Consider the following 12,116-nt stretch of genomic DNA (forward strand, 5'->3'; position numbering starts at 1 on the left):
ATTTGTTATTTCTATGCAGATCAGCTCCTATTAATAATATTGAGTTTGATTTATTAACACTGACACCACATGTTTGATTATTAACTAGGTTATTTAAGCTATTTTTCATATGCAATTATCATGATTAAATAACATTTGAAACTGTCTATTCGTTGCTATAGTAACACTAGAAAATTGTAAATCTACATCATATTGATATTCCCACATATAAAGTGATGATGCTGAAAGTCATACTCTATTCCAGAAAGAAAAAACATACATCAATAATATCAAGTTTAAAGTTTTATACTAAATTTTGATAATATTTTAAACAACACTTCGTAAAAGTAATACAGTATAATAGGTTATATGTTCTAGAGTGAATGTTCTACAACTAATGTTATTCAGTATATATAACTGGTTATATGATTAAAGGAACAATGTCCTTATAAGTTCTAAAACAAAGAGACACTGCCGGAAATCTCTAACCGGTTTTTTTTCTACTTTACTAGTAAGGATCGACAACTTCAGATAAAATTGCTTTTGTAGTTAGTCTAGGACACAAATTGAATTTTTATATCCGGTCCTTGGGTATTGTGTCGTGAAATACACTTTTTAAAGAACACTGCCGATATTCCATACAGTTCCGTCCAGCTTGATGTAATATGGCGGGAAATATCGCCGTTGATTGTCACGTGATCGGTGTCCGCGTTACCATCTTGTATCCACATAGATTGAAAAGTCATAATTGGAAATAGTTTCCGATCTTTTCTGAACATTGCATTTTTCACATTTAGTTTGGTTTGGGTATATGTTGTCTCAATATTGAATATTGCAGTATTTCCGTCGGCATACCTGAGAGCTAATGTTTTAGTTTTAGGATCGATGTCGATTTTCTCTATTGGCGAGTACGGTTTTTCTGAATCTGTGGACTGTGGCTGGCCTATGTTGACGGAAGCACCAAATGGAATATAATCTAAACCATGCGGCGTCATAGCCTGAAGTCGTACCCTGCCGTTCTGAAATAGGACAAAGACTTGCGAATATCCCCCAGTCCACGGAACCTTTACATACACCCGGAGACTATCAATATTAAAATGTTCCTTTGTGCCTCTTGCTTGAATACTGACTGTCATAGAATTGCGATGGTAAAGCCAGTACTGCCAAAAACTGAGCCTCACCCCCTCGAATACAACATCAGGGTCCGCATAAAGCTCCACTGTTGTATCTTCAGTATTACGCCGATCTAGTCTAACCGTATCTAAAACAACTTGCTGTTTACCCGGCTCTATAATTAGTCTTATTTGGTTTTCACCTGCCACGTCCCATGTTCTGTCCGGTATAGGCCATGAATGTTCATTATTGAACGGCGTTAACTCAACCTTTTCCAAAGACTTCCAACGGCCATTTTGCAAGTATTCCGGTTTGAACGTAACATTTTCTCGCGGCATGTTCCGTAATTTTACGAATAATACCGAACCCAGCAGTCTTTCGTCTGTTTCTCTTGTAGGTGTAAGGCTACTGAAGTCGAAACTTACTGTTGCTCTTGTTTTATAATACGACCCAGAAAATCTTAAAACTGCGTTGCCTTTTCGTACGTCAGCCGTGTCCGGGAATATCGTCAAGTTTCCAAATATCCAGTATGGCGATGCTAGGACGCACTGGTCATAGTTTGGCTCTCTATTGTTAGCGAAGGAATGATATTTTGGAATGTTGGCAGTTATTTCAAATTCTGTTGATCTGTCGTGATATAGCTCAACTTTGATGTTGTCCTGCTCAGAACATTGTGTAGACGTTGATTTTTGAACAAATTTTCCACTCGGGACAGAATCTACCCTCGGAACATCGTCGTAATTAACGTTGAAGCAGAACTGATTGCAAAGAAGATCTTTATATTCTAAGAAATTGTCATCGATGCTTAGGAGAACATAATCAACTTCCACTCCCCATTGGTCTGATTGTGTAGCTTGAAGTGTAAGCACGTGTCTTCCTATACCGAGCTTCATTTTGCCCGGAAGTTGCCCTGACGACTTAAACATGTTCCATCCGTTCCCGTCACCTTTATATGCCGATGTCGTAAAAGATCCAATGTGTTGTTCCTCTAATGTTGCCCGGAACGTGTCCGATGGCCCGTCGTTAGAATACATCACACTTTTTACGATTACAGTGCTTGGTACTCGTAGACAAAAATCAATATGAATTAAGTCGTTGTTATTGAAGAGTACAGTAAAATTTCCAGATGCTCCAGATCTGGGCATGCGCATAGCGTTCGGTGAAAAATTTTCAACTTCGAATGTAAACAGTTTCGATGCAACATTTTGAAAACTGCAAGCAAGAACACAAATGAAAAATGCCTTGTATTCCATTTTGAAAAGACACTTACATCTCAGCGTTCACTGTCCGGATTTCTAGATCCTTACTTACGAAAGGAAAGACTAATTACACAAATATCTTTGATCTAAAACTAATATATTACTTAAATTTAGAGAAACAATTGGGCGAAACATTTTGTACGAGGTAAATGATAAATAATACGAGAACGCTATTCATCATGTCAAATGACTTTCGTTTTTTGTACTTGAACAAAATAATGTATTTTGCATTTAAATTGAAGTACTTAATTGTAACGCGTTACTCTTCCCAGGGAAGATAAAAAAAATCAAATGTTAAGTGGTTTAGGTTTCTGCATATGTAAAACACAAATATTATATTTACAGTGTAACCTGCGCGCATAATTTACATTTGAATCATCGTTAGATGAATGCTGTTTAGATAATATAATATTATTAATGTTGTAATACTGCAATCTGCTACAACATTACTTTTTATTGAATTGTTCAGGTAGACAAGATGTATATTGGCTACAGGGTTTGTTCATTTGAGCAGGTCTTCATGCGCAGGTTCAGACGAATTATTTACACCATTCATAGCAAAGACACGTAGTGTGGATGAAAATAAAATACCACAAACAAACCCTGGCTTTTGTACGCACAATAATATCCATACATTACTTTAATGCAGTATATTTTTTAAACGCACCTAGCCACAAATACCAACATTGCGTACATACTTAACCGCATTTAAAACAAAACTCCTGAATAATTAATTAATTGGTTTTGATCTAGAATCTACATGTGTACGATTGATTAAGTGTAGACCTGTACAATGTCTGTCTATTCATCAAAAAACTATATTTAGAAGGCTAACTATAGTAGTTTAATAACTTATGTTCCCGACGTCGCGTCATGAACAGATTTTAAGCAAATTTTGTAAAACAAAATTGAGCGAGCCGCGTCACGACAAAACCAACATAGTGTGTTTGCGACCAGCATGGATCCAGATTACAGACCAGCCTGCGCATCCGCGCAGTCTAATCAGGATCCATGCTGTTCGCTAACCAACTCATTACAAGTAGAGAAACTGATAGCGAACAGCATGGATCCTGATCAGACTGCGCGGATGCGCAGGCTGGTCTGGATCCTTGCTGGTCGCAAACCCATTATGTTGGTTTTGTCGTGACGCGGCTCAAATTTACTTGATTTCTTTTTTTAGTTTGAATGGTGAAATTTCAAGTTATTTAACATTTAGGAAGGGCCTGTGTATGCTTAAAACTCGTAGTTCTGTATTTCCGTCTCGCTATCCTACAGTTTTACAAAGCAACCACATTAATTGATCAATATATTCCACATTTGTTGATTAGGAGCTTGAGTGAAGTTCAAGGTTGTCGATGCTATAAATAGAACTTAACATATTCCTAGGTCTACAATAACTAAAGGAAATCTGTTTTAAATCTACAAACTTTTATATATTACAGCTAGATCCAGATAGATCTACCTACATATATATAAAGTATCTTTAACATGAATTCACGAGTATATGTGTAAATTCAACGTATTGACGTCATATTGAAGTTTGAATGACGTCATATGAGCGTGAGCGTTGCAAATTATAAAATAATGCTACGAACACAAGAAAGCACGTTTATTTTACTCCCTGTGTTTGTTTTCTTTGTGTCCGTGCACAGCAGATCACTGGGAAATATGAAAGGAAATCACACTTTGGAATCGAGACACAGGCGTTCTCTTTCTCTCGGAAGTTTTAATCGCATGCAGGCAAACTGGAAATATTCAAAGAAAGAGGTTAAGAAAATGTTTGACGAATATTACAAATGTATTGAGGAGGCAAACAAGTCGGAAAATCGTATGAAAGAAGCCATTACCGCAGTTCTTGCACTTGAAGGTCAGCGAGTCGACCTGAAGTGCCCGTCTTGTCAAAGACCAGATCAGGATTCTGTCAAGGCTAAACTGTTTTGGCAGCGCGCGAGAAACGTGGACTCGACAACCATGCATGTGGACCCTTCAGCGGAAGGTTTCAAACTGAAGAAAGACATGACGCTAGTCATAAAAAACGTTGATGTTACTGACGCGGGACAATACTTCTGCGTGAAAGATGGCGATTCTGAAGTCATCTACCAGGTAGACGTCCTCTTCCGGGAACCACAACGAACTGTCTCTGAGAAAAATATGGAAACGTTACTTCCGGCTCAAAAGTTGATAGATCATAATCTTGAAGTAAGTAGCTCAGTTATTTTTCTTATCATGAATACAGATATCTAGATTCCAGATACGCTTATATCTTAAACATTATCTTAAAATTATTCTCAGACTGATGGTTGATGTGGATCTTGTCTGAAGTATTTGGTTAAAAATCATGTAGATGTAGACTACTGAACATTTGATTGAGATGTGATTTATATTTCAGTGTAAGGGAAACATCAATTTGGTGGCGTAGCATGGGTCCTGAAGAGGAAAAAATCCTGGCGGAGGGGATTTTTTTTTTCAGAAAAAGGGGGAATTATATACTGTTTATATACAAAATGTAGTGGGGAATGGGGACGAAATCGGGCCAAATTAGGCAGTAAAACCACTGATGATTGAATGCATTTTTTAAAAAACATATTTGTTTATAGGGCCTACATGTGTGTACATGTATATCTTGTTTAACATTCCACTATCATCCCCATTTCACATCTATAAAGTAATCGAGTTGATCATTTGATTTATTTGATGCATTCCACACACAATTTACAGACATGAATGAATGCATGAAACACTGAATTCTGATGGGACATCTTTGTAAATATAAAATAAGATATATATTTAGTGCAAATGACAATGTTTTGAAGAAATCAAACACTTTCAGCCTTTATTTTCTGTCGAAGAATGGTACACTCTTATTTTCTTAACATTCCGATAGATTCTATTACAAGTATTACATAAAAAAAATGCTTTAAACCTTGACTGTTTAGGTATTTACACACTGGTCAGATTGGGGAGAATGCGACCAGTGTGACAAACACGGAAAAAGACTGAAAATAGGGACGTGCATGGTACAGAAAATAGACATGGACAAGCCTATCGTTCCAGTAGACATTCCAATTATGAGTCTATATCCTAGAGGTACTGCTTGATTGTTTTTTTTTTGTTTTTGTTTTTTTTTTTTGTTTTTATAAATAATCAATGGAGTGTTAGAGCGCTTAGTAACTGACTAGGGAGAACATTGGATTTGTAGTACAGGACTAGCTAATTCAATACAAGGGCGAGGTAAAATTTCTTCATGGCAATTGATGTCGGACATTGAGTCTATGGGTCATTTGTTTTTGAAAGTTTTGTGGGATAAGCAGTCGATCACTTACGATGAAATTGATAATTATTGGTTTGTTATCCAGAAAATCCGGCTAGGGGTATCAACCACCGAGTCCTGACCAAATGAAAACTGTTAAAATCAGCGCAAAAACCAAACAAACAAACAAATTTGGCATTGGATTCTAACAGAGGATTTTTATAGTTTAAGAATTCGTGTAAATATTTCTTCAGCAAATATCTTATTAAAAATCGGTCAACTCTAGAAGCAATGACTTTCTCACATTCAACACAACCCGATAAATCTCGAAATGTTCCGAATATTGATGAGCTTGTGACAGAAATATATTTTCCTCTATACATAATTACGGGATATTTTATCGTTATATTTGCTTTTGTTTCACAATCCTATAAAGTGAAGTCTGTCAGGATAAATATAACGCGTTCGGGCATATTAACTAATGCAGTTTCTCTCGCACAACCACATATTAGTACTTACTTATTTGTTAATCATGTTTCATTCAATGTCACTCTATTGTTTTGAACTACCGGTATGTTTATACATTATGCTATGAATGCGCTTGTTATATTCATTACTTTTTGATTTCAGGAGTTCCTTGTCGTTCTACGGTATTGTCAAGACCTGTGGCACATCTGCCAGGAATTAAGGGAAGAAAAAGTGAAGTTTTGGACGGTGAGCAAGTTTAAACATGGTACATGGAAAATATTGAGCTTTAGAAACGGAAAGCTAAAAGCGAAAAAGTATTTTTTTTTTGCAAATACAAACTTGCATATTTAATGAAATAAGAGAATTTGTATGTCTCTTTCTTAGATTCTATTTATTCATTTGCATCAAGGGGATCCTGCCCTGCTTCATTCTTCTATTTTCTTTCACAACACCAAAAATAGGTACATGAATGTGAATTAATAATGACCTACAGTAGCCTAATTTATTCAGCGTGAACCGCTTAACATAGTATTTTTCAGAATTTTTTTTCCTATGATAAATTGGTAGCCTATTTTTATCGGCAACACTATTTAACTGGTAAAATCTGATCGATTCTGTATCTTTAGAAATAATTAATCGGGTTTTGTATTTGAAACATACCGGTACCGTTGGCCTAGTGGTTAAGGCGTCCGCCTTCGGATCGGGAGGTCGAAGGTTCGAGCCCCACGGGGAGCGTTAATTGAAGGATGAATGTTTCTCGTGGGACTCGTTCCGAAATGGCCGCTTCGTGAGCCGCGAGGTAGTTAAAATGAATGGTTACCGATTTCTATCCGCCTGGCGCCTGGCATAGTGGTAGGAATCGGGAGGTACATGGTATGCAAGCAAAATGTGTCTCATAAGTCAAAATGGCTGGCCCTTTCAGTAGGGGTGACACTATAATAAACAAGACCTTTACCTTTACCTTTATTTCTGTGGTTTCAGTTCATTCTTTTATACATTTAATTTTAGATGAAATATATTACATCAAAATCTTATTCATTGTCATACATGAAACATTTGAACTATTTCACAAAATCTTTCTAACAGTGTGCATATTTTTGTTGATGATTTTTACCGGTGTCGTATGAGATCTACAATACGGTAACATAAAATTTACATATGCACTGGTTGCGAATCAAAATTGCGGATCGCAAAGAATATCACCATTGCGAAAAATAAAGTGGGTTATGTTTCCTTGGTTTTTCATTAAAAATGATATTATTAAGGAATTTGTATACATGTACTAAAAACATTTATCACATACCCATGCTGCTTTTACTCCGTAAAAATGGTATTGCACGGCCGTGCATGTATTTTGACATGACGTTATTTGCGTTTTATAAACCATATGTAAAGACGCGCTGTATGTACGTTGCATTGCTGTATTAAGACGCGCCATATGTTAGCGTTACACTACAGGCGCGTCAAAGAAAAAATATTCTTTTGCACTTTAAACAGTCTTTATTTTGGGCATGCCATTATCGCAATGTCTCTGACAAGTTTAATAAGTTGAACTAATAACGAACATATTATCTTAACTTCAGGTATATGCTTTGTTGTATGTCCATCGACACCTCCTCCGATTCAAGTGACAGACAAGAACGGTAAAGTAATAGAAATCATTGAGGGTGGTTACCATCCGATTGATAAACGACCAGAATTGCCTCCCTTAGTTCAGAGAAAGGTTCTGTATAAGGCAACTGGAACACATGTTAAATTGACATGTCCCACCAAACAAAGAGGCAAGGTGAGATGGCAAAGAGGTGAAAGGCCTATAAATACAGCTACGATACGACGTCAAACTAGAGGAAGAGTTTTTGTTGACAAACTGAACCGTTTGCACATCCGAAAGTTACGTATACGTGACAGCGCCCCCTATCATTGCTGGGTTTGGCAACGGCATGTTGGAGCATTTAAATTGATAGGCTTTAAAAAGATGAATGATAATTTAAAACATTATATTACTTATGCAGGTCTGTTTTTAACGATTATTGCTTTCCCTATATATTGCGCGTGCAAACTTTGTCTGGCGAAACCGAAAGCAAAGAGGCGAAAAAGATGAACTCGGCAATGTTTAACTTCTCAAGTACATGTATGTTTTTAAAAACATATTTGATTGTATTGACATAACATACAAGTCAACCTTCATCCTGACCATGCTTTTATTGTTGGACCTTTGATTGCAGATTGTACTAAAATACATATATATTGAAACTGTAAAGAATCATTTACTAGTATGACGTTTGACTAATACTTGCAGAATAGCTTGCCACATAGATAAATCATGAAGCATATCCATACACACATAAACATCCAGTCAATAATCACAGTGGCGAATGCAAAAGTTATCAGATTTCGGTTACAAATATTTGGAAAGCAATCTGCGGTGACATTGTCTTCGCATTGTTTAAAATCGTCAGTCACTAAATGTTTATAGTTGGGACATATCCATACACTTCCTGTAATTAGAAATGATAATATTTTGTCACTATAGATGTCTTATAACAAACCAAAAGCCATGAAATAAAGAAGATACATGTACAATATTTTGCCTGGCCTAGTAGTTTATAGGCTCAAATTTGAGGGTTCGATTTTTTAAGGTCAGTAGTGTGTGTACTGGAATTAATCAGCAACCTCTGTTTTTAAAAGATTTATGTGGAAAAGTTAAGTTTATGCATAAGTTGTTTTAAACAAAGGTGCATGCCATATGTCTGAGCCATATGTTTTTTTCTCAAGATATTGGTTCTAGAATTTGCATCGTAATATATGACAGAATTGTAACATCAACCGTTATACGAGGACATGCTTACAATGCTAACATCACATAACGAATCATTTACCACAAATCAGCCACGAGAAGTTAAACATAAAACCAATCACACCACACACTGTTCCCGGTCCACACAGGCCGCTTTCGTCTCTGTCTTTACGACAAAACCCGCTGAATAACAAAGGGGACATGCCACTCACAATGAGGTATACAGGAACCATGTTCTCTAGTTTACAGTCGTCCAGATACACAGCACCTGAGATAGATGTAGAAACTAAATACTGTTATGTGACATGCTCACGTGAACATAATATACTGCACGTGTTCAGGAATTCTAGAAACTGAATTTCATCACAATATCGATGGTAAAATTCAATATTTTCTAAACATGTATTTATACCAACATTTATAAGAACACTTTAGTAAATTATTACAAAAGCCGAGTTTTGGATCTTGTCTAGAGTCGGTGGAAACATATCATTCGAACGCCTTACCCATGACAATCTTGGCCACTCCATATCCAACCAACAGGAGCACGAAACATATAATTGGACATAGTACAACTGAAATGATGAATTTAACATTTTAGTTATAATGTGAAACTGAAATCAAAAATGTATGAAAGTATTAACGTGCTGTGTATTCAAATGTATCTACATTATTCTCCACTATTTTTGCCTCTCGCTATTTTAGTGATCTTATTATCTCCTTAGCAATCATTCGTGATTTCTCGGTAACCTTGGTAACCATTAACTGATAGTAAAATTACATTAAAAAAATCAAAATACTATTTTATAGCTTAAAATATACCATTGTATCATAAGCAAGACCCTAAAAGACCTTTAAGGGTCCTTTGTGCCTCCTTAGTCCTTAGCACTGTTTAGTAGGATCCTTCGTATTGATAACGACCTGGTATAATAATTATATGTTTTATCTCCTGGAATTGAAACGCCTTTTCTAACAATGAAACAAGAAAACTTGCTAAAACACATACTTACTCAATGTAATGTTACAGTAGTCACTGACCTGTGCTCTCCCCTTTCCCATTAATACGTTTTACCCGAAAATAGATTGTCACACAACGTCTCTATAACATTTTTCAAAATTCATTTAGCTTATTTGTTAACATTTAACAATGATAACTGTGTAAGTGTTAATTGTCTTGTCCGGAAATCACGACAAATGACTATAAGTTTAATACAAATTTATTTATTAGCAGGATACGAACACTTACAGTACAACAAAAATTAGAGTAAATCAGTAAGCTGGGACATAATATAAAATCATACTACATGTAGTAGTAAGTATAAAAGTTTGGTTGTATACAAAACGAATTTTTAAAAAGAGTAACAAGAAAAAATCCTCGAAGCATAAAGAATAGACCTAAAACAAGTGATAACATCCACATCTATAGCTTAAGGTCTTCAGCTTACCCTTTTACATGACGCATCAGACTTTCAGAATCAGAAGTTCAACTTCACGAATTCACGACATCACCATTTCAACTTTTTGAATTGAACTTCGTAAATTCACATTTTGAAGTTCACGAATTTAAGATTTCATCTTCACGAAGTTGAATTCGTTTATTGAAGAGGTTGAAATCGTGAATTCAATAAGTTGAAATCGTTAAGTTCAAAACATGATTTCATGAAGTTGAATTCATGATATCGTGAATTCTGTATGTTGAAATTCACGATTGTGAAATTCACGAAGATGAACCCCGTCAATCTTTCGTAAAGAAGCATGACTGCTGTTACACTATATCCACGACTGTCGGGTTAATACCTCGTCTTCCCAATTACAAAACTTATCTGATTATGGAGTACCATTGTCCGTTAGGACTGTACTGTACAAAATAATATAGCGTGCAATTGGGGGAAAAATTAACTAAATTACAAACAGAATATCATATCTTATCACAAATAAACAAAAGTAATGTCAAAAAGTAATCTAAAATTTCTTCGTCTGTCGGTCTTAAATACTAACCTAACCGGTTTTTGGCTAAATACCGACCGGAGCTGTTTAAACGTGACCCTTTTAGTGTTGAAGAATAAATCACTGCTTGAACCGGTGCTGGGTGCGTAAGAGATGTAACACGCTCCTTGTCTCTCAAAGTCAGACTATAGGCATCTTTTGGTGTTTTATTGTTCAAAAAAAGATCTCCCCATTAAGATTCTTAATACTTGAGTTTAAAAATTTCTTCATTCCAATGATGGCAAAGTAGTTTTGCTTCATCATTATTGCGATCACTTGTTTTTGTATAACAAACTTCTGTTTATATAAACACGCTGCATTTTGGTACATACAACATAAAACAAAAAGCTTAATTGCTAAGGAAATACCAGTTAAAGCCCTTTATAAATTGAAATTTAATTAACTTTTATTCTTTAACAATTTGTTGACAGATCATGTAAACAACAGTATTTTACTCACATTTTGACTGGCTATTCCGTATGTCACACCACCGCTATGTGCACATTGTTTTTCAATTACGAAATAACAACTTCATCAATATATTTTTCAAAATTTGAAATATGAATGGCCGAAAAGCACGAAAGCTACCTTCACGTGTTTCTCGTTCAATAATATCACCAAGATTGCTTTGCATTTTAATGCTTGCTTTCATATAATCATGCTTGTTTTTATGATAGCGTGTATCGTGATGATGATAAAAATATTGATATATAAATATCAGTATGTTCCTAGACGATATTTTGTGACGGAAGCTTCTTGATTAATGATTAAAGTCACTTCCAAAGATATGGACATCACATAGGATTTTGATAACAACAGACGACAGTTTTCATATTTAATGCCGCCTATATTACCGGTATTTTCTTCTTGCTGTTCAATTTGTAGCAGCATTCACTTGCAAATATTTTAACAGTCTTATAACAGTACTTACCAGGGCCTTTCAAATTTCTATTTGAAAGACCATGACCAAACGGAGCTTTTCGGAGGTGAGTGATGCCAAGTAAAGTACAGATTGATATAATTGTTTGAGGCTGAGTACTACTAAATATACTCTTTTAATGTTTCATTCTTATTCCAAACATACTTAAAATGGCTCCTCTTATATTTGTTCAAATGCATTTTCAAATGCATTAGAATAGTTTAATTCTATAAAAGTTAAGATTTAAATAAAAATAAAAACTAGTAAGAAAATCCACGAATAAGAGAACGTGTACATAACTGATTAAAACAATTCATTAAATTTTGCGTCTGTCTTTGTGAATAT

At 35.3% G+C, this 12,116-nt stretch overlaps 3 protein-coding genes across 3 annotated transcripts; 1 reads left to right on the forward strand and 2 right to left on the reverse strand.

The window, feature by feature from the left end:
• Positions 1–255: 255 nt before the first annotated feature.
• On the reverse strand, positions 256–2,554 carry LOC132753952 (uncharacterized). The gene has a single exon (XM_060744525.1). It carries the CDS (start codon positions 2,343–2,345, stop codon positions 534–536), a length of 1,812 nt encoding a protein of 603 aa, XP_060600508.1. The 5' UTR covers positions 2,346–2,554; the 3' UTR covers positions 256–533.
• Positions 2,555–4,019: 1,465 nt separating this feature from the next.
• LOC132753963 (Ig-like V-type domain-containing protein FAM187A) lies at positions 4,020–8,170 on the forward strand. The gene is made up of 4 exons (XM_060744538.1): positions 4,020–4,550; positions 5,288–5,438; positions 6,232–6,315; positions 7,653–8,170. The coding sequence occupies exons 1-4, from the start codon at positions 4,020–4,022 to the stop codon at positions 8,168–8,170; spliced, it is 1,284 nt and encodes a 427-aa protein (XP_060600521.1).
• An 82-nt stretch (positions 8,171–8,252) lies between these two features.
• On the reverse strand, positions 8,253–10,052 carry LOC132753956 (uncharacterized). Its single transcript, XM_060744528.1, has 4 exons — positions 9,877–10,052; positions 9,373–9,441; positions 8,949–9,134; positions 8,253–8,567 (listed from the first exon to the last, which is right to left on the reverse strand). Exons 1-4 carry the CDS (start codon positions 9,923–9,925, stop codon positions 8,356–8,358), a joined length of 516 nt encoding a protein of 171 aa, XP_060600511.1. The 5' UTR covers positions 9,926–10,052; the 3' UTR covers positions 8,253–8,355.
• Positions 10,053–12,116: the final 2,064 nt, after the last annotated feature.

This window comes from Ruditapes philippinarum, unplaced genomic scaffold, assembly GCF_026571515.1.
Source record: "Ruditapes philippinarum isolate M1 unplaced genomic scaffold, ASM2657151v2 ctg1909_1_1_1_1, whole genome shotgun sequence".
In the NCBI taxonomy this organism is placed as follows: domain Eukaryota; kingdom Metazoa; phylum Mollusca; class Bivalvia; order Venerida; family Veneridae; genus Ruditapes; species Ruditapes philippinarum.

What these genes read in the sequence shown, in the direction of transcription:
- LOC132753952 (XM_060744525.1), bottom strand. Translation starts at nt 2,345, where the DNA reads ATGGAATACAAGGCATTTTTCATTTGTGTTCTTGCTTGCAGTTTTCAA.
- LOC132753956 (XM_060744528.1), bottom strand. Translation starts at nt 9,925, where the DNA reads ATGGGAAAGGGGAGAGCACAGGTCAGTGACTACTGTAACATTACATTG. An exon ending in CTACTGTAACATTACATTGA is followed by an intron (nt 9,442 to 9,876) that starts GTAAGTATGTGT and finishes TCATCATTTCAG; the next exon opens with TTGTACTATGTCCAATTATA. An exon ending in CTTCTCGTGGCTGATTTGTG is followed by an intron (nt 8,568 to 8,948) that starts GTAAATGATTCG and finishes TTCTAATTACAG; the next exon opens with GAAGTGTATGGATATGTCCC.
- LOC132753963 (XM_060744538.1), top strand. Translation starts at nt 4,020, where the DNA reads ATGAAAGGAAATCACACTTTGGAATCGAGACACAGGCGTTCTCTTTCT. An exon ending in TGATAGATCATAATCTTGAA is followed by an intron (nt 4,551 to 5,287) that starts GTAAGTAGCTCA and finishes TTGACTGTTTAG; the next exon opens with GTATTTACACACTGGTCAGA. An exon ending in TATGAGTCTATATCCTAGAG is followed by an intron (nt 5,439 to 6,231) that starts GTACTGCTTGAT and finishes TTTTGATTTCAG; the next exon opens with GAGTTCCTTGTCGTTCTACG.